The sequence below is a fragment of the Scyliorhinus torazame genome, chromosome 10, assembly GCF_047496885.1.
Source record: "Scyliorhinus torazame isolate Kashiwa2021f chromosome 10, sScyTor2.1, whole genome shotgun sequence".
In the NCBI taxonomy this organism is placed as follows: Eukaryota; Metazoa; Chordata; class Chondrichthyes; order Carcharhiniformes; family Scyliorhinidae; genus Scyliorhinus; species Scyliorhinus torazame.
In genome coordinates this window covers 41657926-41685919 of record NC_092716.1, presented here as the reverse complement: position 1 = coordinate 41685919, position 27994 = coordinate 41657926, and the positions used below count along the sequence as shown (strand labels likewise).

The 27994-nt window shown below is 45.0% G+C and overlaps 1 protein-coding gene across 2 annotated transcripts; it reads left to right on the top strand.

The window, feature by feature from the left end:
* Nucleotides 1-2062: 2062 nt before the first annotated feature.
* Nucleotides 2063-26802, top strand: nob1 (NIN1 (RPN12) binding protein 1 homolog). Of its 2 annotated transcripts, none has more exons than XM_072517991.1 (9): nucleotides 2063-2158; nucleotides 14463-14595; nucleotides 17897-18030; nucleotides 18874-18945; nucleotides 20110-20292; nucleotides 20554-20757; nucleotides 22893-22990; nucleotides 24107-24251; nucleotides 25160-26802. In XM_072517991.1, exons 1-9 carry the CDS (start codon nucleotides 2075-2077, stop codon nucleotides 25427-25429), a joined length of 1323 nt encoding a protein of 440 aa, XP_072374092.1. In that variant the 5' UTR covers nucleotides 2063-2074; the 3' UTR covers nucleotides 25430-26802. The 2 variants fall into 2 exon arrangements, with proteins under 2 accessions (XP_072374092.1, XP_072374091.1); XM_072517990.1 differs by having other exon boundaries at nucleotides 20107-20292.
* The last annotated feature ends 1192 nt before the right edge of the window (nucleotides 26803-27994 follow it).

The window sequence follows — 27994 nt, the reverse complement described above, 5'->3', positions numbered from 1 at the left end:
ACCGTCACCAGGAACTGTCAAATCTGCGCAGAGTGCAAACCGCACTTTTTCAGGCCAGATAGAGTGCACCTGATCAAAGCTTCCCGCCCCTTTGAACGCCTCAGTTTGGATTTCAAAGGGCCCCTCCGCTCCACCGACCACAATGCATACTTCCTGAACGTGGTGGACGAATACTCCCGTTTCCCCTTCGCCATCCCCTGCCCCGACATGACAGCGGCCACAGTCATTAAAGCCCTTGGTACTATCTTTACACTGTTCGGTTTCCCCGCGTACATCCATAGCGACAGGGGGTCCTCCTTCATGAGTGACGAGCTGCGTCAGTTCCTGCTCAGCAAGGGCATTGCCTCGAGCAGGACGACCAGCTACAACCCCCGGGGGAACGGGCAGGTAGAGAGGGAGAACGGCACGGTCTGGAAGACCGTCCTACTGGCCCTACGGTCCAGAGATCTCCCAGTTTCCTGGTGGCAGGAAGTCCTCCCGGATGCTCTCCACTGCATCCGGTCGCTGCTGTGTACCACCACTAACCAAACGCCCCACGAGCGCCTACTTGTCTTCCCTAGGAAGTCCTCCTCCGGAACGTCGCTGCCGACCTGGCTGGCAGCCCCAGGACCCATCTTGCTCCGGAAACACGTGCGGGCGCACAAATTGGACCCGTTGGTCGAGAGGGTTCACCTTCTCCACGCGAACACGCAGTACGCCTATGTGGCGTACCCCGACGGCTGACAGGACACGGTCTCCCTGCGGGACCTAGCGCCCGCCGGCAACACACACACCCCCCCAACACCGATCACTCCCTCCCTGCCACTGGCGCACCCCGCGACCGCCCCCTTCCCAGGGGGATCAATCCTCCTCCCGTGCCCGCCCAGGAGTAAAACAGGAACAAACAGCGCAACGCTCCCGGAGACGACAGCGCCCGAGCCAGCACCTGCACCACCACCGGGGCTGAGGCGATTGACGAGGAAGACCAGACCGCCCGCTCGACTCGTGGAATCCGCGTGACATTTTGTTGTAAAAGGAAAGTTTTTTTTCCTTATTGTAAATAGTTCTGACAAACTTGTACATAGCTAAATGTTGGGCTAAATATGTATAGCCAGTCTGAAATTTGTTCCAGGGCCAGCCTTGTAAACCCTTACCACCATGCGAACCACCACCCCGCCGGGTTCCTTTTTAACAAGGGGTGAATGTGGTGGTATGTATTAGGGGTAATATGGTACCTGTGAAGCCGAGAGGCTATTGGCTGACAGGTCCCGGGTCCTGGTTGGATCTGCCGACTTCTGGCTCCGCCCTGAAGGCGGAGTATAAGAGCTTGAGTTCTCCCCGCAGCCTCATTCTGTTTCTGAGCTGCTAGGGAACAAGTCTCGCTTAATAAAGCCTAGATAGACTTCATCGCTTCTCGTATCGTGTAAGTTATTGTGTGCTACAGTGACCCAAGCCGGGAATCGAACCTGGGACCTGGCGCTGTGAAGCAACGGTGCTAACTACTATGCTACCGATCTTCTGTTCTGTTTATCTCACTCACTCATTGAGTTAAACACAAGTTTGTTTCATGCTGAATTCATGGCGACCTTTCAGGAATTGTGACATTTGGTCGATCTGGGTTGAATGACGATTTAAATTTTGACATCCATATTTGCTGTCAAAATAACTTCTAAATAAAGATCCCTATGTTTATGATTCAATGCATTAAATAAAGAGCACAGTAAGAAGTTTTACAACACCAGGTTAAAGTCCAACAGGTTTGTTTCAAACACTAGCTTTCAGAGCGCTGCTCCTTCAATGCTCCGAAAGCTAGTGTTTGAAACAAACCTGTTGGACTTTAACCTGGTGTTGTAAAACTTCTTACTGTGCTCACCCCAGTCCAACGCCGGCATCTACACATCTTAAATAAAGAGGTAATTGCTAACAGTTTCCAGAATGAAACTTTCCAGGCACGACACCAATTTGTAAATAGCTTTGGATACTGTTCCCCTCCCCTTCCCTATCACTGGCCATTTAAATCAAACAAGAGACATGTTGCATTGGCCAATGAGCTGATAGTTCACTGGCTTTCAGTGACGTTACTGATGATTGGACAATGCTAGACGGGAAGATGGCGATCACTACAGTGGAGTATGTTGTCGCAGATGCTGGAGCTTTCTTAAAGAACGCGCCACTCCAGGTCGGTGAGCAGCGACTGCATTGCAGAAAGCCTGCATGCGTTTGTAAACCGTCTTGCCTTTGTTTTTCGGGTGCTGGGCCTGAACGGTGACAGAGTTAACGGTCTGGTCACGTCCTTCGCAGCCTCTCATTTAGAATGTCGCTACACCGCGGCCGGGCAGATGTAGCAATCCATTCAGTTGTAGCAATCCCTGCCGGAACACGTGTCCTTCAATTGGGGCCAGTGTGTGGAATGGTGTAAAGATTCAAATGGGGGAGGACTGGAAAACCAAACACTGCTGTAGGGCATCCTGAAGGGGGAAGGGCGAGCAGCCAGGGGCCGTGGTCCATAGAGTCCCTATAATGCAGAAGGAGGCCATTCGGCCCATTGAGTCTGCACCAGCTCTCCAAAAGAACACTCTACCTAGACCCACTACCCTGCCCTAAGCCCACCTAATGTTTGGGCACTAAGGAGCAATTTAGCATAGCCAAATCAGCTAACCTGCACATCTTTGGACTGTTAAAGGAAGCGAAGCACCCAGAGCAAACCCACGCAGACACGGGGAGAACATGCAAACTCCACACAGTAATGCAAGGCTGAAATCGAACCTGGGCCCTTGGTGCCATGAGGCAGCAGTGCTAACCAATGTACCACCATCCTGCCAAATTGGGACCAATGTGGTGAATGCCTGGCTCAAGCCGAGCTGGGGAATAGCATTATTTGGGGTATCGGACGAGCCGGGAGTGCAGGAGGCGAAAGAGGCCGGTATTCTGGCCTTTGCGTCCCTGGTAGCCCGGCGGAGGATTTTGCTACTATGTAAGGATGCGAAGCCCCCTAGTGTGGAAGCTTGGATCAATGACATGGCAGGGTTCATCACGCTGGAGAGGATAAAGTTTGCTTTGCGAGGGTCTGTGTAAGGGTTCCTTCGGCGGTGGCAAACGTTCCTAGACTACCTCGCGGAGCGTTAGGAGGAGGTCTGCAGCAGCAGCCCAGGGGCGGGCGGGGGGGGGGGGGGGTTCTTTTGGGGTGGCGTTTGGGTTAAGGTGTTTTTTTTTCCTATTTGTGCTTTTTACTGTTATATGGGGGGGGGGGTGACTGTATATGGAGGAAATCCAATGTATAATTTCTTTTTTTTAAAAAATATATTTTATTGAAATTTTTCGTTCACAATTTTTCCCCCTTACACATCAAACATAAAGAAAATTTAACAGTACATGTAACATGATAACTACAATCTAATAAAGAGTAACTAACTAACATGGTAAACTAACCAATTAACATAAACTCCCCCCCCCCCCCCCCCCCCCTCCAAATAAAGCTAACCCCCAGCCTGGTTTGACCCGGACCTTCACCACCTTCGAAATCACTCCCGTCACTCCCCTCCAATACCCCTCCAGTGCCGGGCACAACCAAAACATGTGTGTGGTTTGCCGGGCTTCCGCCGCACCTCCCACTCTTGTCCTCCACTCCGAAGAACAATGTATAATTTCTACTTGTGTTCTTGTTGCTTTCTTTTTGTTGGGGGGGGGGGGGGGAAGTTGTTGAAAATTTGTTGAAAAAGTTGAATAAATATATATTTTAAAAAAACAAAAACAAATTGGGACCAATGACTTGAGATCCTGCAAAATTTGAAAACAGCACTTCAAAGGTAGTAATCTCCATATTATTCCCGGTGCCATGCAATAGTGTATATAGGATAGAGCAGATGAATGAATGCATGGCTGGAGAGATGGTGTAGGAGGGAGGTCTTTAGATTTCTGGGAGATGTGAGACGTGTACAAGTTGGACGGATTACATCTGAACAGAAACGGGACCAACGTTATCATGGGGAGGTTTGGGAGTGCTATCGGGGCAGATTTAAACTAAATTGGCAGGGGGGTGGGATCCTGACAAGAAGTTCAGAGGCCAGAGAAGCTGGGATGGAATTAGAAGCTAAAACACCAGAAAGTGAATCTGAAAAGCAGAGGAAACAGGCTAGAATCATAGAATTTACAGTGCAGAAGGAGGCCACTCGGCCCATCGAGTCCGCACCGGCCCTTGGAAAGAGCACCCCACCTAAGCCCACACCTCCACCCTCATCCCTGTAACCCCAATTAACCTTTTTATGGACACTAAGGGCATAGCCAATCCACCTAACCTGCAAACCATTGGCCTGTGGGAGGAAACCGGAGCACCCGGAGGAAACCCATGCAGACACTGGGAGAACATGCAGACTTCGCACAGACAGTGACCCAAGCCGGGAATCGAACCTTGGACCCTGGAGCTGTGAAGCAACTGTGCTACCGTGCTGCCCTTAGGCTCGATAAGAAAGATGTGAATCTAGCAAGGCAAATGGAGATATATTAATACAAGGAGCCTGAGGAATAAGACCGATGAGCTGATGGCACAAATAGGCACATTGGAGTATGATGTAATTTCTATGACCAAGACCTGGCTGAAAGATGGGCAGGATTGGCAGCTCAACATTCCTGGTTACAGAGTATTCAAATGAGATAGAGAGGGGGATGAAAGGGGAGGGGAGGGTTACAATATTGATTTAAGGAATCAATTATAGCAGTGAGGAGGAATCATCAAATGAGGACATTGGGATAGAAATAAAAAACACAAAAAAGGCTGTTAGGTGTGCAGTATAGTCTCTCAAACAGTCAGAGAGAGGATCAAATAGGTAATCAAATTTTGGAAAGTTTGGGGCAATACAGTGGCGCTGTAGTTAGCACTGCTGCCTCACGGCGCCGAGACCCGGATTCGATCCCGGACCCGGGTCATTGTCCGTGTGGAGTTTGCACAGTGTTCCCGTGTCTGCATGGATGTCACTCCCACAACCCAAAAAGATGTGCAGGGTAGGTGGATTGGCCACGTTAAATTGCAGCAAATTGCAGCCTTAATTGGCAAAAATAATTAGATGTTCCAAATTTATAAAGAAAAAAACATTTTGGAAAGGTGTAGGAATAATTACTATTTCTAATTAATAATAATAGTCGGGGATTGTAACCACCCAAATATTAACTGCAAGGTAAGGAGGGAGCAACAGTTTATAAAAATAAAAAAAAATTTTATTAAAGGTTTTCATAAAATATCAATAACAAAATGAGAAAGAAAAAAGAACCCAACAGGGTTAAGTACAAAACACAATCGTTAAAAAAAAAACCAAACCCCTCTCTCTCCCCCCCCCCCCCCCCCCCCTGTACATAAATAATAAATTGACATTAACACCCCGACTTAACACAACAGGTGTATACACACCCTCAGACCCTCAGTGTAAATAACATAAACAAAAATAAAGTAAACCCCCCCCCCCCGAGCTGCTGCTGCCATTGACCAATGTCTATCGTTCTGCCAGGAAGTCTAAGAACGGTTGCCACCGCCTAAAGAACCCGTGTACCGACCCTGAAGGTGAATTTCACCCTCTCCAATTTAATGAACCCTGCCATATCGCTGATCCAGGATTCCACGCTTGGGGGCCTCGCATCTTCCCACTGAAGGAGAATCCTTCGCCGGGCTACCAGGGACGCAAAGTCCAGAATTCCGGCCTCTTTCGCCTCCCGCACTCCCGGCTCCTCTGCCACCCCAAATATTGCGAGCCCCCAGCCCGGTTTGACCCTGGATCCTACCACCCTCGTCACCGTCCTCGCTACGCCCTTCCAGAATTCCTCCAGCGCTGGGCATGCCCAGAACATATGGGTGTGATTTGCTGGGCTCCCTGAGCATCTAACACACCTGTCCTCACCCCCCAAAAAACGGCTCATCCTTGTCCCTATCATGTGTGCCCTATGCAGCACCTTAAAATGTATGAGGCTGAGTTTGTGTGGGCGCAAGGGACTCCGAGGGTGAGAAGGGTGTTCCTGGAACGGAGTAGAGATAGGGGGGGGGGGCTGGCGCTGCCCAACCTCTGTGGGTACTACTGGGCCGCCAATGCGACGATGGTGCGCAAGTGGGTGATGGAGGGGGAGGGGGCTGCATGGAAGAGGCTGGAGACGGCGTCCTGTGTGGGTACGAGTCTGGGGGCGCTGGCAACGGCGCCACTGCCGCTCCCTCAAAGGAGGTATACCAGGAGCCTGGTGGTGGTCGCGGCCCTCAAAATTTGGGGGCAGCGGAGGCGGCATAGGGGGGAAGTTGGGGCCTCGGCGTGGACCCCATTACGGGGGAACCACCGGTTCGCCCCAGGAAGAACAGGTGGAGGGTTTTCGGGTTGGCACAGGGCAGGGATGCGAAAGTTGGGGGACCGGTTTGTGGACGGGAAGTTCGCGAGCTTGGGAACACCTTCAGGTACTTACAGGTAAGGGCGTTTTCCAGACGGCAGGTGGTGGAATTCCCGCGGCTACTGCCACACACAGTACAGGACAGGGTGCTCTCGGGGGGCGGGCGGGACCTGTTCATTGACGGGACATTTGCGAGCTTAGGGGCGCTGGAGGAGAAGTTTGGGCTCCCCCCGGGAAACGCTTTCAGGTACATGCAAGTGAGGGCGTGTGTGGGGAAAGGCTAATTTTATGAAGATAAGATATGATTTGGCCCAGGGAGCAGCTACTTGCAGATAAAACGGTGTCCAAGCAATGGGAGGCCTTCAAGGAGGAGATAGCGAGAGCTCAGGGCAATATGTTTCCTTAAAGACAAAGGGTAGGACCAAGACTAGAGAACCAGGACAGCACAGTGGTTTAGCATTGCTGCTTCACAGCGCCAGGGACCGGGGTTCAATTCTAGCCTTGGGTGACTGGAGTTTGCACTTTCTCCCCGTGCCTGCATGGGTGCAAATTAGGTGGATTGGCCATGCTAAAATTGCCCCTTTAGTATCCAAAGATGTGCAGGTTAGGTGGGGTTAGGGCGGGTGTGGCATAGTTAGAGTTCTCTTTCAAAGAGTGGGTGTAGACTTGATGGGCCGAATGGTCTCCTTTTGCACTGTCAGGCTCTTATGGTTCTGTAATCCTTGATATCAAGGACCATAAAGGTCAGGATTAAGAAAAAAAGAGAAGGTTATGGGAGATACCCAGGGCTCAATATGGCAAAGTCTCTGGATGAGTGTAAAAAGAGCATGGGTGAACTTATAAAGGAAACTAGGAAAGCGAAGAGAGTGCATGTAAAAGTTTTGACAGGTAGAACAAAGGAAAACCCAAAGGTGTTTTTAAAATGTATAAAGAGCAAAATAATAACTAGGGAAAGAGTAGGGCCAGTTAGGGACCATGTATGTGGACCCAGAAAATGTGGGTGCAGTCCTCAATTAATAGTTTGCATCAGTCTTTGCAATGCAAAAGGACGACGCAGGTGTAGACATCAGGGTGGAGGACTGTGAAATATTAGAAGAAACTAACCGAGAGAGAGGAGGTACTCACAGGTTTAGCAGCCTTAAAAGTGGATAAATCCGCAGGCTGTTGAGGGAGGCAAGATATCGGGGGTACTGGCAGTAATTTTCAAATCTTCCCTGGCTGCAGCTGAGGTGCAGGAGGACTGCTAACAGATCCCATTATTAAAATGGGGAAGTAGGATAGATCAGGAAATTATAGGCAAGTCAGTCTAACCTCGGTGGTGAGGATGTTACTGGAAATAATTCTGAGAGATAGAATATATCTGCACTTGGAATGACACGGATTAATCAGGGGTACCTGCAAAGATGCGCAGCTTAGGTAGATTGGCCATGCTAAATTGCCCCTTAGTGTCCAACATTAGGTGGGGTTACGGGGATAGGGAAGGAGAGTGAGCCTAGATAGGGTCCTCTTTCAGAGGGTCGGTGCAGACTCGATGGGCCGAATAGCCTCCTGCACTGTAGTGATTCTATGATTCACTGGGTATTGTGGGTGCAGCCTTTTGTCAAACCAAAATCTGAATGGGATGCAGAAAAGAGGCTGCTATAAAAAATCATAGCCTCTGTGCTCTTGTATTTTAAAAGTTAGACACTTGTCAGGTTAACAGTTTTGAAACTTCCTGTGTCTGATCTAAATAATACATGTGATAACCCCATGGATTTTCCCCAGGCTGTGAGATGTGATCTTTTTGTCCACTCACTTATAAACATTGAGGCTGTTTATAGCATCTATCATCCCAGCTAAAAGTGGCCAATTCAGCACGTTCTGGACCCTGCCTGTGGGGATGGCCTCAAAAGAACATTACAATGCATTTAATCACTGGGCTACAGAGTGATCAAATGTTTGCTAAGTAGATGAAAATGTATAAATGTATTTTTTTGCATTAAAAAAAAAATGTTTTTAAGGATGCAGAGTTATAACTCGATGTTCAAATGGAAAAAATAGTAAGCCATTAAGTTTTACATTTCCAATTTCATTTGAGACATTGTGATCGGTTAAGGTTATCAAAGGTGACGTGGAATAAATTGATGCTTGTTAAATATGCAGAATCGAGCTACCTTTATTTTGATAGTACAGATCACACAACCATCTACTCATTCTCTAGCTGTACGATGGTGCAAAATGAAACACGCCATTTCAACAGAAAGTACTGGAAATATTCAGCAGGTTTGGCAGCTGTGGAGAGAGGAACAAAGTTAATGTTTCAAGTCGATGGCCTATCATCAGAACCTGAAATGTTTACTCGCTTGTTTCTCTCACCACAGATGCTGCCAGACCCGTTGAGTATTTCCAGCACTTGGGGCAACCACACCATTTTGCTTTCGTAAAATAAATTTGAAAATTGGGATTAAAAAATGAAATTAGTGTAAAGAAAATCTGTGGGAATGATGGAAGAAGTAGATGGGGAACAAACGAGATAGTGGGGCGGGAAGAAGCAAATGCGTAAGTAAAAGCTGTAAAAGTAAGTACCTTGGCAAGAAATTTTAAACCATTTAACCACACCATGTAATATTTGTTATATAGGCAAATGCGGAATTTAATTTGTATACAGCAAGGTATCATAAATGGCAAAAGGGATGAATGAGCAGATTATCTGTGTTTGGTAATAGTTGAAGGAGAAAAGTTGATGTGGACATCAAGAGAACCCTTCAGTTCAAATAGTGCCATGGAATCTTTTCTATCCATTCATCCTCCATTGCCATTTTTTTAATTTAAAAAAAATATATATTTTATTAAAGTTTTTCGATCCAACAAAAACAAAAATTTCCCAGTTTACAACTTTGTAATAATATATACATTGATCATTTTTTAAATAAATAACATGCTAACGGCAACTGCCAATAACAAAATAAGAAACAACAGAAATAGTAACTAAAATAGTAACTTCGTAAAATCTAATATAAATAACTAATATATAAACACACACAAAAAACCCCTGAGGACCCAAATTAGCTCTCCCCCCTCCCCCCTGGGTTGCTGCTGCTACCTTTCCTATTTTCCCTTATCGCTCTGCGAGATAGTCGAGGAACGGATGCCACCGCCTGGTGAACCCTTGAGCCGAACCTCTTAGTGCGTACTTTATCCGCTCCAAATTTATGAACCCTGCCATGTCATTGATCCGGGCCTCCACACCCGGGGGCTTAGCTTCTTTCCACATAAGTAGAATCCTTCGCCGGGCTACTAGGGACGCAAAGGCCAAAACATCGGCCTCTCTCGCCTCCTGCACTCCCGGCTCATCTGCAACCCCAAATATAGCCAACTCCCAGCCTGGTTCGACCCGGACCCCCACCACCTTTGAAATCACTTTTGCCACACCCACCCAGAACCCATGCAATACCGGACATGACCAAAGCATGTGGGTGTGGTTCGCCGGGCTTCCCGCGCATCTCCCGCACCTATCCTCCACTCCAAAAAATCTACTCAGCCTTGCTCCAGTCATATGTGCCCTGTGTAGAACCTTGAATTGTATCAGGCTGAGCCTGGCACACGAGGACGAAGAGTTTACCCTACTTACGGCATCTGCCCACAGCCCCTCCTCAATCTCTTCCCCCAGCTCCTCCTCCCATTTTCCCTTCAGCTCCTCGACCATCGTCTCTCACTTCCCTATATATATCTGACACCCTACCATCACCCACCCATGCCCCCGAAATCACTCTGTCCTGGATCTCTTGCGCCGGGAGCTGCGGAAATTCCCTCACCTGTTGCCTCACAAATGCCCTCACTTGCATATAGCGAAATGCATTCCCAGGTGGCAACCCATATTTTTCTGTCAGTGCTCCCAGACTCGCGAACGTCCCGTCTAAGAACAAGTCCTTCAATTTCGCAATTCATGCTCGCTGCGAAGATTTAAATCCCCCATCTATCCTTCCCGGGACGAACCTATGGTTGTTCCTTATCGTGGACCACACTGAGGCACCCGTCACTCCCTTATGTCGTCTGCACTGCCCCCAAATTTTCAGAGTTGCCCCACCACTGGGTTTGTGGTGTATTTTTTCGGGGAGAACGGTAACGGCGCCGTCGCTAGTTCCCCTACAGGACGCCATCTCCAGTCTTTTCCACGCCGCTCCTTCCCCTTCCCTCATCCACTTACAGATCATTGACACGTTGGCGGCCCAATAATAATCACTTAGACTCGGCAGTGCCAGTCCCCCTCTGTCCCTACTGCGCTGCAGGAACCCCCTCTTTACTCTTGGGGTCTTTCCAGCCCACACAAAGCTCATAATACTCTTGTCCACCTTCTTAAAAAAGGTCTTTGTAATCAGTACAGGGAGGCACTGGAACACAAAAAGAAACCTCGGAAGGACCACCATTTTAATCGCCTGCACCCTGCCCGCCAATGATAGGGGCGCCATGTCCCACCTCCTAAAGTCCTCTTCCATCTGCTCTACCAGTCGTGCCAAGTTAAGCTTATGCAAGGTTCCCCAGTTCCTGGCCACCTGGATCCCTAAATACCGGAAATCCCTTGTTACCCTCCTCAACGGTAAATCGTCTATTCCCCTGCCCTGTTCTCCAGGGTGCATCAAAAACAGTTCACTCTTCCCCATATTCAATTTATATCCTGAAAATTCTCCAAACTCCCTGAGTGTCTGCATTATCTCAGGCATCCCCTCCACTGGGTCCGCGACATACAACCACAAATCATCCGCGTATAATGACACCCGATGCTCTTCTCCTCCTCTAAGTACCCCCCTCCACTTCCTAGAGCCCCTCAGCGCTATGGCCAATGGCTCAATTGCTAACGCAAACAGTAACGGGGACAGGGGACATCCCTGTCTTGTACCCCTATATAGTCGAAAGTGGTCAGATCGTTGCCTATTTGTAATCACACTTGTCACCGGGGCCCTGTACAGGAGCTGAACCCATCTAATGAACCCCTCTCCAAATCCAAATCTCCTCAGTACTTCCCACAGGTAGTCCCACTCCACTCTATCAAATGCTTTCTCTGCATCCATCGCCACCACTATCTCCGCCTCCCCCTCCGGTGGGGGCATCATCATCACCCCCAGCAGCCTCCGTATATTAGCATTCAATTGCCTCCCTTTAACAAACCCCGTTTGATCGTCATGCACCACCCCAGGGACACAGTCCTCTATCCTCGTCGCCATCACCTTGGCCAGAAGCTTGGCATCTACGTTCAAGAGGGAAATAGGCCTGTATGACCCGCACTGCAGCGGGTCTTTGTCTCTTTTCAGGATCAGCAATATCGTCGCCTCCGACATCGTCGGGGGTAGTGTCCCCCTTTCCCTAGCCTCATTAAAGGTTCTCGTCAGAAGTGGGGCCAGCTGGTCCACTTATTTCCTACAGAACTCCACCGGGAACCCATCCGGTCCCGGGGCCTTCCCTGCCTGCATGTTCCCAATTCCTTTTATCACCTCCTCCACCTCAATCTGCGCTCCCAGTCCTGTCATCTCCTGTTCCTCAACCTTCGGGAACTCCAGCTGGAATAGGAAACTCATCATTCCCTCTTTCCCTTCCGGGGGTTGAGCCTTATATAGCCTCTCGTAAAATACCTTAAACACCCCGTTCACCCTCTCCGCTCCCCGTTCCATCTTTCCCTCCTCGTCTCTAACCCCTCCGATCTCTCTCGCCGCCGCCGCCCTCTTCCTAAGTTGTTGGGCCAGCAGCCGGCTCGCCTTCTCTCCATATTCATACTGCATTCCCTGTGCCTTCCTCCATTGTGCCTCCGCCTTACCCGTGGTCAACAAGTCAAAGTCCGTGTGCAATCTCCGTCTTTCCCTGTATAGCCCTACATCTGGAGCCTCCGCATATTGCCTATCCACCCTCAAAATCTCCCTCAACAATGTCTCCCTTTTTTACCCTCTTGTTTCCCCTTATGGGCCCTTATGGAGATCAGCTCCCCTCTAACCACCGCCTTCAGCGCCTCCCAGACCACTCCCACCTGGACCTCTCTGTCATCATTAATCTCTAGGTACCTTTCAATACATCCCCTCACCCTTACACATACCCTCTCGTCTGCCAACAGTCCCATATCTAATCTCCAGAGTGGGCGCTGTTCCTTTTCCTCTCCTACTTCCAGATCTACCCAATGTGGGGCATGATCTGAAATGGCTATAGCCGAATACTCCGTTCCTGCCACCTTCGGGATCAGCGCCCTTCCCAGGACAAAGAAGTCTATCCGGGAGTACACTTTGTGGACATGGGAGAAGAAGGAAAACTCTTTACTCCTTGGCCTAGTAAATCTCCAGGGATCCACTCCTCCCATCTGCTCCATAAAGCCCTTAAGCACCTTGGCTGCTGCCGGCCTCCTCCCGGTCCTAGATCTGGACCGGTCCAGCCCTGGGTCCAGCACCGTGTTGAAGTCCCCCCCCCACCATTACCAACTTTCCCATCTCCAGGTCCGGGATGCGCCCCAACATACGCTTCATAAAGTTCGCGTCATCCCAGTTCGGGGCATATACGTTCACTAGAACCACCGCCTCACCTTGCAATCTGCCACTCACCATCACGTATCTACCCCCACTGCCCCCCCCCCCCCCCCTCCGGCTAGATCCCTCTCTAGCTTAGTTGCTCCCCCCATGTTGCTTCCGGAAGTCAGCAAACTCAGGCTGACCTCGGCTTCCCCCGTTTATCCTTAGCCTCCCATTATGTGAGGCCCCCTCCTTCCCGCCACAATTTCCATAGCGCGGGAACAAAGCCCGGGCTTCCCTCTCGGCCCCGCCCCTGATGGCGCAGCTCCCTCTCTCCTTCCCCCTCCCCTTCCCCACCGGCGCCCACATTTCTTCGTGTGTCCCCTCTTCGAGGGGAAAGAACATTTTCCCCCATCTGATTCACAGTCCCTTGCCACCACCTCACTACTTCATTTTAAACACTCTTTCTCCAATCTAGTCCAACTTCTCCTCTTCAATTAATGTCCACGCCTCTTCTGCCGTCTCGAAGTAGTGGTATTTACCCTGGTGTGTAACCCACAGTCTTGTCGGCTGCAACATTCCGAACTTCACTTTTTCCTCTTGTGGAGCACCGCCTTGGCCCGATTGAAACTCGCCCTCCATCTCGCCACCTCCGTACTCCAATCCTGATACACGCGGATCGCCGTGTTCTCCCACCTGCTGCTCCGTGTCTTTTTCGCCCATCTCAGGACCATCTCCCTGTCCTTGTAGCGGTGGAACCTCACCACTATTGCTCGAGGTATTTCTCCTGCCTTTGGTCTTCTCACGAGGACTCGATACGCTCCCTTCACTTCCAGGGGGCCCGTCGGGGCCTCAGCTCCCATGAAGGTATGGAGCATCGTGCTCACATACGCCCCAACGTCCGCTCCCTCTGCCCCTTCGGGAAGACCCAAGATTCTTAAGTTCTTCCTCCTCGAGCTATTTTCCAGGGCTTCCAGTCTCTCCATACACCTCTTATGCAGTGCCTCGTGCGTCCCCGTCTTCACCACCAAACCTTGTATCTCGTCCTCATTTTCGGCAGCTTTTGCCTTCACTCCACGGAGCTCCATCTCTTCTGCGCCTCCTTTAACCCCTCAATCGCCTGCAGCATCGGCGCCAGCACCTCCTTCTTGAGCTCCTCCACACATCGCCGGAGGAACTCCTGTTGTTCCAGGCCCCATACCAACTGGCCTCCCTCCACCGCCATCTTGCTTCTCACTTCCCTTCTTTGCCGCTGCTCCAGAGGATCCTCCGCAATCTGGCCACTATTATCTCTTCTGTCCATTCACATCCGGGGGGACTCCCTTCTATGTCGCCTCACAGTGGGTTTAGCCTTTGAAAATTGCCGTTGGGGCTCCCGATAAGAGCCCAAAAGTCCATTAAAACGGGAGGTGCCGAAACGTGCGACTTAGCTGGTCATCGCCGCACCCGGAAGCTCTCCATTGCCATTTTTAATGCTGCTCTCCATTTAACTGCAGCAGAAGAAGGCTATTTGAAGAAAGGCATTCTAAGATCACAGATTTTTGGTTATACATTCAATTGTTGAAAGCCAGGTTTTATCAAATTAATAACTTTCGACTTGTGAGTTAAAGTCAATGGAAATCGCTGTCTTTGCATTATAGCTCTTACTGTTATTGGTCTTAGGAGTTTGGGAAAAACATCTACACACTAAGGGAGGTCGTGAATGAAATACGGGACAAGGAAACTAAACGAAGGCTGGCAGTTTTACCATACCAGCTCCAATTTAAAGAACCATTTCCTGAATATATCCGAAAAGGTGAGTTTTTTTTGCCCTCCCAAGTGATTTATTTAGCATAAAGTATTAAAGTTCTTGCTTTTTTTGTGGTTTCAATTTTGAAACAAAATTTATACCATTGTGTAACAAAGGAAAGGAAACTCTTGCATTTATATCACTCATTATCAGAAGCAGCCCAAAATGCTTCACGCCCAGTGGATTGATTTGCAAAGACTCTGTTATGTAGGCGAGCACAGTAACCATTTATCTCCAGCCATGACCCGCAGCTATCAGTGAAAGGTGAACATTTATCTAATAATTATCATAATGTGATTGAGTTCAACGTTGTGTTTGAAAGTGAGATATGTAAAATAGCTACAAGGTTCCAGAATTGGGTACGGCTGACGTCACAAGGAAGGGACAGGCAAATTAGACAAATCTGCAATTGGGTAAGCTGATGCAGGGTCAGCAGGAAGTGTTTTTAAAAATATAACAGGAAATAACCAGAAATGTTAATGGTATGCTGGCCTTTATATCTAAAGGATTAGATACAAGTGGGTAAAAGTCATGTTACAGCTATGCAGCCCTTGCACACCTGCTGTACTGTGTTCAGTTAAGGCACCACACTGTAGAAAGGTATAATGCCTTTTGAATGAAGTGCAGCATAGATTTACCAGATTCATACCTGGATTCTAAGAGTTAAATTGATGGGGAGACATTACAAAGAATTTAGACAGTTATGATGTGATTCGATTGGCGTTTTCAAGATATTAAGGAAAATGGTGGATCGAAAGAACCTGTTTCAGTGGGTTGAGGAGTCTAGGACTAGGTGACACCGTCTAAATGTTAGAGCCAGGCCTTTCGGAATTGAGATGAGGAAGTGCCTCTACAGGCACAAGGTGATACAAGTTTGGAATTTTCTTCCACAAGTTCATACAAGGCCAGTTCATTTTAAATCTGAAATTGATCGACTTTTGTTAAGTCAATCAAGGATGTGGGAAAAACAGGTATGTGGAGTGAGGTCACAGATAAACCATGAATAGTAAAACCGGCTCAAGGAGTTAAATGGCTATGTTTCTATATCGAGCAAAAAAAATATATATATATATAATACAGGCCCTTCGGCCCACGATGTTGCACCGAAACAAAAGCCATCTAACCTACACTGTGCCATTATCATCCATATGCTTATCCAATAAACTTTTAAATGCCCTCAATGTTGGCGAGTTCACTACTGTTGCAGGTAGGGCATTCCACGGCCTCACCACTCTTTGCGTAAAGAACCTACCTCTGACCTCTGTCCTATATCTATTACCCCTCAGTTTAAAGCTATGTCCCCTCGTGCCAGCCATTTCCATCCGCGGGAGAAGGCTCTCACTGTCCACCCTATCTAACCCCCTGATCATTTTGTATGCCTCTATTAAGTCTCCTCTTAACCTTTTTCTCTCCAACGAAAACAACCTCAAGTCCATCAGCCTTTCCTCATAAAAATGTAGGCTGTCAGCTTGATTTAGTGGGAGGACTCTTGCCTCTTGAGTTAGAAGTTTGTGGATTCAGTGCACTATCTAATAAGTGCACCGAGGGATAGTTGCCTGGTTGCTCTCTCAATTGATAAATTGAAATTCTGTCTGTTAGTTTAAGTCAGCGGTTCTTACACTGTTACATCTGTGGACGACTTGGGTAGGGCAAAAGACCTCATGGACCATCTTCTGGTCTGACCTCACCCATTATCACTTGAAAGCACAAAAAATGCGAATTAATGGAACAGTGCTGCTTTTGATGAGGCACCGATAGGGCAGCACGGTCGCACAAGTGGCTTCACAGCGCCAGGGTCCCAGGTTCGATTCCCCACTGGGTCACTGTCTGTGCGAAGTCTGCACGCTCTCCCTGTGTCTGCGTGGGTTTCCTCCAGGTGCTCCGGTTTCCTCCCACAGTCCAAAGACGTGCAGGTTAGGTGGATTGGCCATGATAAATTGCCCTTAGTGACCAAAAAGGTTAGGAGGGGTTATTGGGTTAGGGGGATGGGATGGAAGTGAGGGCTTAAGTGGGTCGGCGCAGACTCGATGGGCCGAATGGCCTCCTTCTGCACTGTATGTTCTATGTTCTTTAAAAAAAAAAAAGGTGAAACAAGAACCGAGGATGCTGGAAAATCTCAGCAGGTCTGCCAGCATCAATTGGGAGAGAAACAGAGTTAACATTTCGAGTCATAGACCCTTTGTCACAACTGAAAGGAGGGAGACTATGTTAAAGAGCAACAAGAAGTAGCAACTTTAAGAAGAACAAATGATAAATGGTCTGGTGTGAAGGAGAGGGTGTTTTGCATTGAGGCAATATATGTTTGGGATATTTTTTTAAAAGCGCGGGGCGAAGGGGGTGTGCTTTAAGATGGAGGAGAAAGGTCAAAATCAAGTTGCTGAACTCAACGTTTAGTCCCGAGGGCTGCAATGTGCCCAACTGGAAGATGAGATGCTGCTCCTGCAGCCTGCACCGGGCTTCACTGGAGCATTGCAGCAGGCCAACGACAGACATGTGGGCTTGTGAGCAAGTTGCTGTGTTAAATTACAAGCAACATGATGGTTGGGGTCATGCTTGTGGACTGAGCTAAGATGTACTTTCCCCTTCACATGGTCCATTGCCAAGTTGCTACTTTTTATTGCAGTTTCTTTTGCTCTTAACACATTCTCCCTCTTTTCAGGTCTGATGAAGGGCCTACGGACTTGGAGCATTAACTCTGTTTCTCTCCTGATAGATCCTGACAGACCTGCTGAGTTTTCCCAGTGTCCTCTGTTCTTGTTTCATATCCCAGCATCCACAATATTTTGCTTATTTTGTCAATAATGTGAACCTGGTCCCAAGTTGGAGAGTTTCATTCTCATGTCGGGCTCCACATTCAGCCATTTTGTTTCTCTTCCACATATTGGAAAATCTGATCACCTTGTTGTACGTTGTAACAGCCTACATCGTTGCTTGCGCTTAAGATGACTCATGCGGTCTCAGCCATGGCGCTGTGCACCAGTGACTCGCATTTTGGACCAACCCGTGAATCGTTTGGAGGACACTTGCGGGCCACGCTTTGAGAACCACTGGTTTAATTTAACATAAAAGGTCCCCGTGTTACTGTTTGAAGAAAAGAAGGGAGTTCTGGGATTGTGATCTCCAAAGGCACCAAAACAGATGAATCGGTCACTCATCTCATTGCTGTACACCTTGCTGTGGAGAAATGGTCTGGGGCATAATACTTCAAAACTAATTACAAGTTTGTGAAAAGCATTACATAAATGCAAGTTTGTTCATAAGATTCAAAGATTCTATTCAAATTGTTTTTTCAATATTGTCTTCACAGTAACCGAGTTTTCCAAAAGAACTGGAGACTATCCCAGTCTCTCAGCAACTGACATTAAGGTTCTGGCACTAACCTATCAGCTTGAAGCTGAATTTGTGGGAATTAGCCACTTAAAAAAAGAACCTGCACAAAAAGTAAGTCTTTTGTTACCTTGAACTTTGTTCATTGACAGGCTCTTGTACTGTCTGCACAGCAACACCCTCTGACATCTATAGTTGCACGAAAGGACTGCAGATATATTGCTACATCATGTAAAATATAGAGCTGATCATCTGAATGATTGTATTGTGGAAAACCATTTCATTTTATGTGGCTGTTACCTGTTTTGAGGAGCATATACTGTACACAAAACACTTTAGCATATCAGTGAGCTGTGTTGCAAACGTTTAAATGTGGTGGATATTTTTAAGATGCTAAATTAAGGTCTTGGGAGTCTGATGAGCAGACAAAAAAAACAGCTGGCCCATTGATTTTCCATCCAATGAACTTTGGCCAGTATTTTTGAGTATTAATCTAACACACCAGCTTGCATGATCCAAAATCTCTTAATTTGATTTCTCGTTCTGTTATTGCGGAATTAAAATTAGGCCCAGAATTGAAGGTGTGAAACAGGGCTAATAATTGACACTAGCTGCTGATTCATGGTAAAAACTGCTTTTTTACTAAGGAAATAAAAGTTACGTACTGTGGACCAACTGTGCATGTACACAATGGATAAATGGTTTATTAAAAATCTGAAGAAACTTTCTGTCGGTGTAGGCTGAGCCCAGTGCAATGAACACGTGTTGGCGTTTGCAATGTCGTTTTCAGGTGTTGCATTGCCATTCTCGTTGCTTAAAAATATACATGTCTCATGTCGGCAGCCCAGTGTTTACTTTGTGCAAGAGAAATGCTAGACCGATACGTTCAAGTAAACAAAACAAAAAAATCACAATTATGGAAAATCCAAATTGTTCTTGCTTTATTTTTTTGGTTAGGTTGAAGTGAGTACCACATTAAGACACCCAGAGTCGCTGATCAACGTAGCAGGCTTTCATCTGCCATCTAAGGTAAAGAAAATGCATTGTTAAGAATCTTGTCAGAATTGTATTTCAAATAACAACCAATTGATAGTTTCGTATATACAGTATTCCTAATCTCCATGATCAATGTATAGAACATTAAAGAAAAAAATTGTAATCACGGTGGTTTTGTGACAAATGTGACAGCCATTTTGCATGAGATTCCAGAAATAGCAAATAAGAAGGATGACCGGTAATTCTGTTTTGCTGGTTTTGGTTGAAGATGACATTGGTCAGATGTTGATCAGATATTGGGGTAACTCTATGAAAAAGATCTCCATGCTTGGATAAATAGAACACCTGGTCTAAAAGTACTGTCTCACTAAACTCTCAGCCTAGATTATATGCTGAACTGGAGTGGAGCTTGAATATAAAGATTTTTTAGGTACATCTGCCAAATGCAGACATCCTCCTGCGTTTTGTACCCCAGTGCTTTTCTGTAACTTATCCAGTTGAAATTTACTGAATTCAACTTCTGAATGAAATGGGCTAATCTAGCATTGAATTTGGGGTGTGGAACGAGGCTATTATTTAAAATAACAGATTAAAATTAGAAGCTGAAGACAGAAACTGAAGCAGTAGGGCAAAGGGAAATTAGGGGGAAGAAAGAAAGGGCTTGTAGTTGAGAGGATCGTGGTATTAAGTCAAAGTCAACACTGTTCAGAATTGATTAAGTTAGACCAGATTTTGCTATGAATTTCTTGTGCTAAAATTAACCCCCTTGCCAGTTTAATCGATAGGGAAACCATATGGAGCAGATTTTAGTTTGATTCCCAGAAAATGCTGAGTTAGCTGGTCTAAACCAGGACCAGAAAAGGAAAAAAAAAGTCAAATTCCTTCTTTGTGTAAGTGATTGGATGAAGACAGAATCAAACTTCACTGCTATGCCCTCCGCAGTCAAATAACCTGTCTAGATTTGCGATTGCCCATGGATTGCCTGATTGAAAACTGTTGCCTCCCTCGAAAATTGAGGAGGGGGGAGGGATTTATTTTGGATCTGAATCTGTTTATATTTGAGTCAGTTGAGATTATGCATTCCTGCATAATACTCAGCATTTTAAAACTGTGATATGGAAACGTTTGTGTTCTAGGCTGTGAAGTTTTTTGTTTAATGTTGGAAACCGTGAAAAGCATCTTCTTTTTGTGCAGCAGCGTCCGGAAGAAGCTCGCCCAAAGGGAACGTGTTCACTCCCTTTAGATGCAGAGGAAGCTTGCCGTTCCACCAGAACAAAACACTCCAGTGAATTGACTGTGGTTGATTCAACAGAATTCAATGCCTTTCAGTATTGGAGAAACCCTCTGCCGAGCATTGAAGAAGATCTTCGAGACTTTCTGGTAAGCTGCTATTCTGAAGAAATGTCATCGACCTGAAATGTTAACTCTGACCTGCAGAGTGTTTGCGTTATTTTCTGTGTATTATTCCATATTTGCAGTATTTAATTTTGGGGTTTTATTATGTTGTTTAAATAAACTAAAGTAAATGTTTATGGACAAACATTGAATGTAAGCTAATCTTTAGTCCCTGAGAAACAAATTCAATTGTAATTCTTTGTTGCCTAACCAGAAACTGATGTGCTGACCTGTATTATTTAACAGGGAAAAGAGAATGTCTGCATTTCAAGAGAGAGACCATTTGAGCAACAGCAAGAAGAACAGGATGAAAGTGAGGAGGATGATGATGATGATGATGATGGGTGGATAACGCCAAGTAATATTCAACAAATCCACCAAGATATGGGCTGCTCTGAGACAGTAACAGATGTCAAAGTTGGTTGTATGACTACAGATTTTTCCATGCAGGTAATGGATTTTTTTCAGGAAACATGTTATAATCACGCTTAAGAACCTTTTGAAATCTTCAATGTTAACATGCCCCCACAAATGATGTACACTCATTCAAGCTCCCATTGAATTGGTGAATATACCTACATCCCAGGGATGAATAGAAATGATTAGAGATTACAGACATAATTGAACTTAATTTTATATCGTGAAGATATGGGGCTGAGGCTCATAGAGCAAGATACCACACAGATTGATAGATTTAGATTTATTGTCACGTGTACCAGGGCACCGTAAAAAGTATTGTTCTGTGTATAGTCCAGGAAGATCGCTCCATATATGAAAAACATGGGACATATGATAAATACACACTAAATATATAGATATCAGGTGAAGTACATGGAATATAGTTCTGCAACTGTAGGGCAGCACGGCAGCACCGTGGTTAGCACTGTTGCTTCATAGCTGTAGGGTCCTCGGTTCCATTCCCAGCTTGGGTCACTGTCTGTGCGGAGACTGCACGTTCTCCCTGTGTCTATGTGGGCTCCTCCGGGTGCTCAGGTTTCATCCCACAGTCCAAAGATGTGCAGGTTAGGTGGATTGGCCATGATAAATTGCCCTTGAGTGTCCAAAGGTTAGGTGAGGTTACTGGGTTGCGGAGATAGGGTGGAGGCATGGGCTTAAGTAGGGTACTCTTTCCAATAGCTGGTGCAGACTGGATGGGCCGAATGGCCTGCACTGTAAATTTTATGAACTGTAGAGAAGATGCGTAGAAAGATCAGTTCAGTCCATAATAGGGTCATTCAGGGGTCTGGTAACAGTGGGGAAGAAGCTGTTTTTGAATCTGTTGGTGCGTGTTCTTGGGTTTTTATATCTTCTGCCTGATGGATGAATAACCCGGGTGGGAGGCGTCTTTGATTATGCTGCCCGCTTTCCCAAGGCAGAGGGAGGTGTAGACAGAGTCAATGGATGGGAGGTGCGTTTGCTTGATGGACTGGACGGTGTTCACGACTCTGTAGTTTCTTACAGGCCGAGCAGTTGCCATACCAGGCTGTGATGCAGCCAGATGGGATGCTTTCTATGGTGAATCTGTAAAAATCGGTAAGAGTCAATGTGGATATGCCAAGTTTCCTTAATTTCCTGAGGACGCAGAGGCGCTGTTGTGATTTCTTGGCCATAGCGTCGTCATAGGTGGACCAGGACAGATTGTTGGTGATGTTTACACCTAGGAATTTGAAGCTATTCACCATCTCCACCTTGGCACCATTGATGCAGACGGGCGTGTACGACACTTTGCTTGCTGAAGTCGATGACCAACTCCTTAGTTTTGCTGACATAGAGGGAGAGGTTGTTATTGCACCATGTGCCACAAAGTGCTCTATCTCCCTCCTGTATTCTGACTCATCGTTGAAACAAGGTTGGAAAAAGAGAGAATAAGGTACAGCAGGATTACTGATTAGGCATAAAGGTTCTTGGTTCATATCGTGGGAACATAGGGAGGAAGAAAAGCAGGTAATATGTTGTCTTTGGACCTTTAAAAGGTTGAGGTACAGTGACAATAACAGAGTTCCCTGAGAACCTTTGCAGGCAGTAGTGCAATAGACCTGAGCTGGGAAGCAGTTGGCATAAAAGAGGAAACTGAGCTTCAGAGAGACAACTTTTAACAATGGAAGACACAACTACTTCCACTAGAGGCCAAAGGAGAAAATAAGGTTAATTGAAAAACGATTATGGGTGGAGATATTAAAGGTTGCACAGGTGAAGGAGGGCTATACACTTGTGTTTTATCTACATATTTTGCACATGGACTAACAATTCAAATTATTTAGTCCTAAGCTTTATTTCTTCACCTGGTTTCCTGGCCAACATTTATCCATCCACTAATTATCACAAGAAACAAATATATTTATTTTATTTGTGGGACATGAGATGCTTAAGTGGGCTACCACTCAATATTCCTTCTAGTCCAGTGAAAAGAAAGTCTCCTCGTGGGCCATTACCGTTGGCCCCTTTTTTGTAAGGTTGCATTAAACAATTTTCAGGAGCCACTGGCTTGTGCACTACAGTAGAAATGGAGTGTACGTTGGCCACCACCTGTGTCTACTCTAAAACAGGATATGATAAATGTAAGTTCCTTGTTTTTCTTTTCTCAGAATGTCCTTATTCAGATGGGGCTTCATGTGATTTCATTAAAAGGAATGCTTATAAAACAAGCAAGGAACTATATTCTGCGTTGTCATGCATGTTTCAAGTAAGTGCTGAGCAGATGTACATTGGAATGATTTTTGAGAAACTAAAAATATACAACAATAAGCATCAAAAATTGGGAATCTCGTGGGGAATGTGGAAGATGAATGCATGCCTTACCACCAAAGATGCACAGAATGCAGTTGTTGTAAACCTGAACCTTTCAACAGGTTAACCAGCATCTGTGGAGAACAGAGTAATTTAATGTTATGGATGTGAAGCCTTTATCAAAACTAGAGGGGATTATAGCTGAATAGTATTTAAAAAAGATGGGGGGAGGGGTGGAATACAGATACTAGCAAGAAGATAAACAACGTCTAAAGTGGTTAAGTGGAAATTGGGATGTGGTTAAATGGCCGAAGTGATATTCAGATGATGTAATATCGGATTGAATAAGAGAATAGAGGCATTAAGAGGATGAGTGAAAAACTGAGGAGAGAGATGAAGCCAGAATGGAGCAGGCTTCAGCAAACCAGAATTATAGGAGAAATAAGAAACCAATGGTGTAGACCATCCTGCCAGCATTGGATTCCTGATGAAAGATCCCTACTCTACATACCAATATTTCTTTTGGTATGTTTATCTCCAGTCCATTATGAATTGAGGTGTTTTAACAGATTTTTAACCTTGTCAAAGGATACAATTCTTGGAAACTGAAAACTCTTTGATTGACCCAATGACAGTGTCAGGTAGTCACTAGGCAAATATAGCATAGGTAACTGGCTCAATATTGTGCTTTAGTTCCAAGCTCAAAAGAACACCTCTCTAATTAACATATTCCATGCCAAACATCTTTATTCCCCTCTGAATCACTGTTGACGTGGAGGGAGTTTTGTGATTTGTACTGATGCGCATTGGAACTTAATTTTCCCATCTTAGTCCAGGAGTGCTTAAAGCCATTTGTAACATTCCTACTGCAGCTGAAGTAGCTATTGATCTGTGGGTCTGACCTGATTCTTGGTCTATGTGCCTGAGATGGTAATTCTACCTCTGAATCACTGGGGGAAATCTACAGTAGAGGTAATAAATGCTCCATAAATATTAATAAAGAGGAAGGAACAATGACAATATATGAAATTCAGTGTTGTATAAGGGCACCTTTCTGGTTGACTTCAACTAGGACTACAACTAACATGAACAAGACATTCTGCCCAAGCTGTGGTAACAAGACTCTGAAGAAGGTAGCAGTGACTGTAAATGAGGACGGCAGTATTCGGATGCATTTTTCAAAAAATCCAAAAGTGCTGAATGCACGAGGACTGAGGGTAAGATCACTTCTTTTCATGAATATTAATTAACAATGTTACTGAACTCCTTCTGTTCTGTCTATTTATCCTCTATTAGAAAATTGCTGGTTAATTGAAAGTGCAACATGGATCTGAGTGAAACCTTTACTTAAGTTCCCACTCAAATCTATTCCCTTCATATTCATTTCATAAAAAGATTACCATGGGTCTCTGCATTCCTGGTCCAACAACAATACTTCACTGAAAATGACCTCTGGGGGAGGTGCTACACTTATCAGCAGAATTTATTTTTTGGATTTCTTAGTAAGGGTTGAGGGGGGGGGGAAGACAAGAGGGGAAGGGGGCATTGGAGAGAAATATGGGGAAGCTAAGAAAATGTTGCATCAGCTGATATCGTATCCCTTTTCATAGGATCCCCACAGTGCAAGAGGCCATTTGGCCCATCGAGTCTGCACCAACCTACGAAAGAGCACTTTACCCAGGCCCACTCTCCCGCCCTATCCCCATGATCCCATGCATTGAACATGGCCAATCCACCTAACCTGCACATCCTTGGACTGTGGGAGGAAACTGGAGCACCCGGGAGAAACGCACACAGACACCGGGAGAACATGCAAACTCCACACATACGGTCACCCAAGGAGGGAATCGAACCTGGGTCCCAGCTAACCACTGTGCCGCCTTGCCGCATTTATCATTGTAGATAGTAGGAAAAAGATAAAACATTTTTAAAAGCGCAATACTAATTAAATTAAAGGAATATAAGTTTTGTTTCAGAAGGAAAGAATGTTTTCTTTTTTAAGAGAAACTATAGTTGACCGTATTTCAAACTCTAATTGTAAATACCAAATCTGGCATGATACATTTATTTCTTAAGTATTCTGATTAAATTGTATATTTGAGTTAATTTTTTTTTTCTACAATAGTATTCTCTCCCATTACCACATGGTGGGAAACATGGCAATAATCCACATTTGAGTGAAGACCAGAGCTTTCCTCAGCAACGACTGTCCAAAAAAGCTAGGCAAAAGACCAATGTATTTGACCCAGATTACACTGCTGGGGTTTCTCCATTCGTAGAGAATGACATCTACAGCAGAGCTGCCCACTTAAACATTCGGGATAACAGAATTGGAGCTGGGAGGAGGAGAATGAACCCAAATGCTGCAACTAAAAAATTTGTTAAGAAGAAATAAATATTTTTTCCAACTACTATACACTCAATTTTTCCATATCTTACTAGGATTTTCAATCATTATGTTGTAAAGCTATTTATGTATTGTGTAAATTACACGAGGGTTGTTCTCAACAATACTCCTTGAATATGATATGACTCTGCAAACATTTTCCAAGATGTTTGAAACCAGTAACGCTATGTGTGTATAATGTTTTCTATAAAGGTATATTTATTCTTGTGTTGCTGGAGAAAGAGGGTTTGGTATTCAACATAATTCAACCACTTGCTTCTTGCTTCATTAGTATAAAAATACCCATGTGGAATTGACTTCTGATACACTTTGGCTGTACTTTGCGGTGTGTGCAAACTTCAGTATAAATAAATTTAATACATTCACAAATTTTTCTTGATAATTTGTTTTTAGAAGTTTCCCTTTGATATATCTAACATGCATTTATGGCAGCATTCAGCATCCTTTCCCATCAATGGCCATCCCGTGGCAATATCATTGTTACTTTCTTGATTCTCTTGTAAAAATTCTAATTGACAAACATTTAAAAATAATACTTAACTATAATATTGCCATTGGATGGCCATTTACGGAAAAAGATGCTGAATGAACATCTGTCTAAATCGTTTGGGAAGCGGTGCAAATAACGTACTAGCATTTGTTTAATGTGTGTTCTACATAAGAGTAGCATCTTTGTGCACATTGCAGTCAAAAAAATCACGGTGCACACCTTAATTGATATAATTTGTGAAATTGTTGAGGGTGAGGCTGTTTCTAGAAGAGGAGTCTCAGATTCTGTAGCATGTCATGTCCCTAGACTCGCACTTCTTGATTATGTGTGGGTCTGGACTGATTCCACATATAGATAGTTTGATGGATAATGTTAAACGTAACTGTAATTACTTTGATTATATAATGACCTAGAAATCCAATTAGCTAAGCAGTTCCCATTTCACGTGCAATTACATAGTTTCCTCAGGTTATTATTGGTGGTGATAAAAATAAGAAGCTTGATCTTCATAGATTTCACACTTTCATCCCTAGAATTGTATCAATTTATAAATTGAAAAATCCCCTTTTCAGAGTAGTAAAGACAGTAGTTGTATTTGCATTAATTAAAGTAGTAATTACTCTGGTGGTAAATATAACGGCAAAAGGTTAATTTAAACCAAATTAATTTTACATTTACGATCTTTATGTGGGCAATGTTTCTGATGATTTCAAAAATCACAGAAACCAAATACATTTGTACGAATGCGTTGAGCGAGGAGGCAATTTTACAAATTGATTGAAGTAGGTCAATGAAAAGAGTTAAAATGTACTCACTGTTTTACATTTAAAAATGTTTTGTATCTTTTATTAAATCTAGATAAGCATATTAATTATTGTGTTGGCTTCATTTACTGTCACATTGCGGTGTTGAAGCTACTTAACTCAGGTAGCACAGTAATTGTACACATTTACTGCATCTCTGTGGTGGGAGGTGGGTGCCTAAGGTCGACAGACGCAGATATTTCAATAATCTATGAATTGCAAAACTAAAGCTGGTTTTTATTTCCATTTTATCTTGAAGACATGCACCATGATGTATCTGGGCTATTCTTCTGCTTTGGGTTCATTGTGTCCATCTGTTTAAAGGATTTTTATTTTATTTCCACAATTTGATAGTGGAAATCAGATCTCCAGTTGAGACCTAACCAATGATTTATAACCGTTCGGGTGTACCTAGCATCCCTTAGATTTGTAATCACTTAATTAACTTAGCTGCCACCTTAACGTTTATATATGTGAACCGTCTCTGTTCCTGTTCTTTTAAAAAGATTTGGGGATGTACATAATGTCCAGAAGTATTTATTAATTTTAAATGGTGCTTGCACCAGTCAAATGCACAGGAAAACACTATTATACATGTCCCTTTAGAAGAAGGAATAGTGCCAGAGGACTAATGTCCCCGTATACAAAAAAAGGCAATAAAACAAAATGTGTGATCCATAGACCAGTCAGCTTAATGTCAATAAGGATACTGGAGTCTATACTAAAAGAGATAGAGTTGGCTCCATTTCCTGATTTTATTAGTCCTCAGAATATCGATGTCTGTCTTGAACATGACATGCTCAATGATTGAGCTTCCGCAGTCCTCTGGGGTAGAGAATTCCAAAGATTCACCATCCTCCTTGAGTGAAGAAATTCCTCCATCTCAGTCTTAAATGGCCGACCCCTTTTTCAGAGATTATATCCCAAGCTTCTAAATGCAACAGCCAGGGGAAGTATCCTTTCTACATCCACCCTGTCACCCTCTGTGAGAAATTTGTATGTCTCAATGAGACCACCCCTCATTCTTCAAAACTTCAGGGAATACAAGCCCAGCATCGTCTGTCTTCCCCCACAAGCCAATCCTCCCATCTCGGGGATTAGTCTGGTGAACCTCTATGGTAAGTACATTGTTCCTTAGATAAGGAGACCAAAACTGTACACAACACTCGTGTAGTCTTACCAAGGCTCTTTCCAATTACCGCAAGGCATCTTCTATACTCCAATCCCCTTGCAATGTCGGCCAACATATCATTAATCCTG

Excerpts from the sequence above, each read along its gene's own strand:
- nob1 (XM_072517990.1), top strand. The coding sequence starts at position 2,075 with ATGCTAGACGGGAAGATGGCGATCACTACAGTGGAGTATGTTGTCGCA. Across the intron at positions 20,758-22,892 it reads CTACAGATTTTTCCATGCAG|AATGTCCTTATTCAGATGGG; the intron begins GTAATGGATTTT and ends TTCTTTTCTCAG. Across the intron at positions 22,991-24,106 it reads CGTTGTCATGCATGTTTCAA|GACTACAACTAACATGAACA; the intron begins GTAAGTGCTGAG and ends GACTTCAACTAG.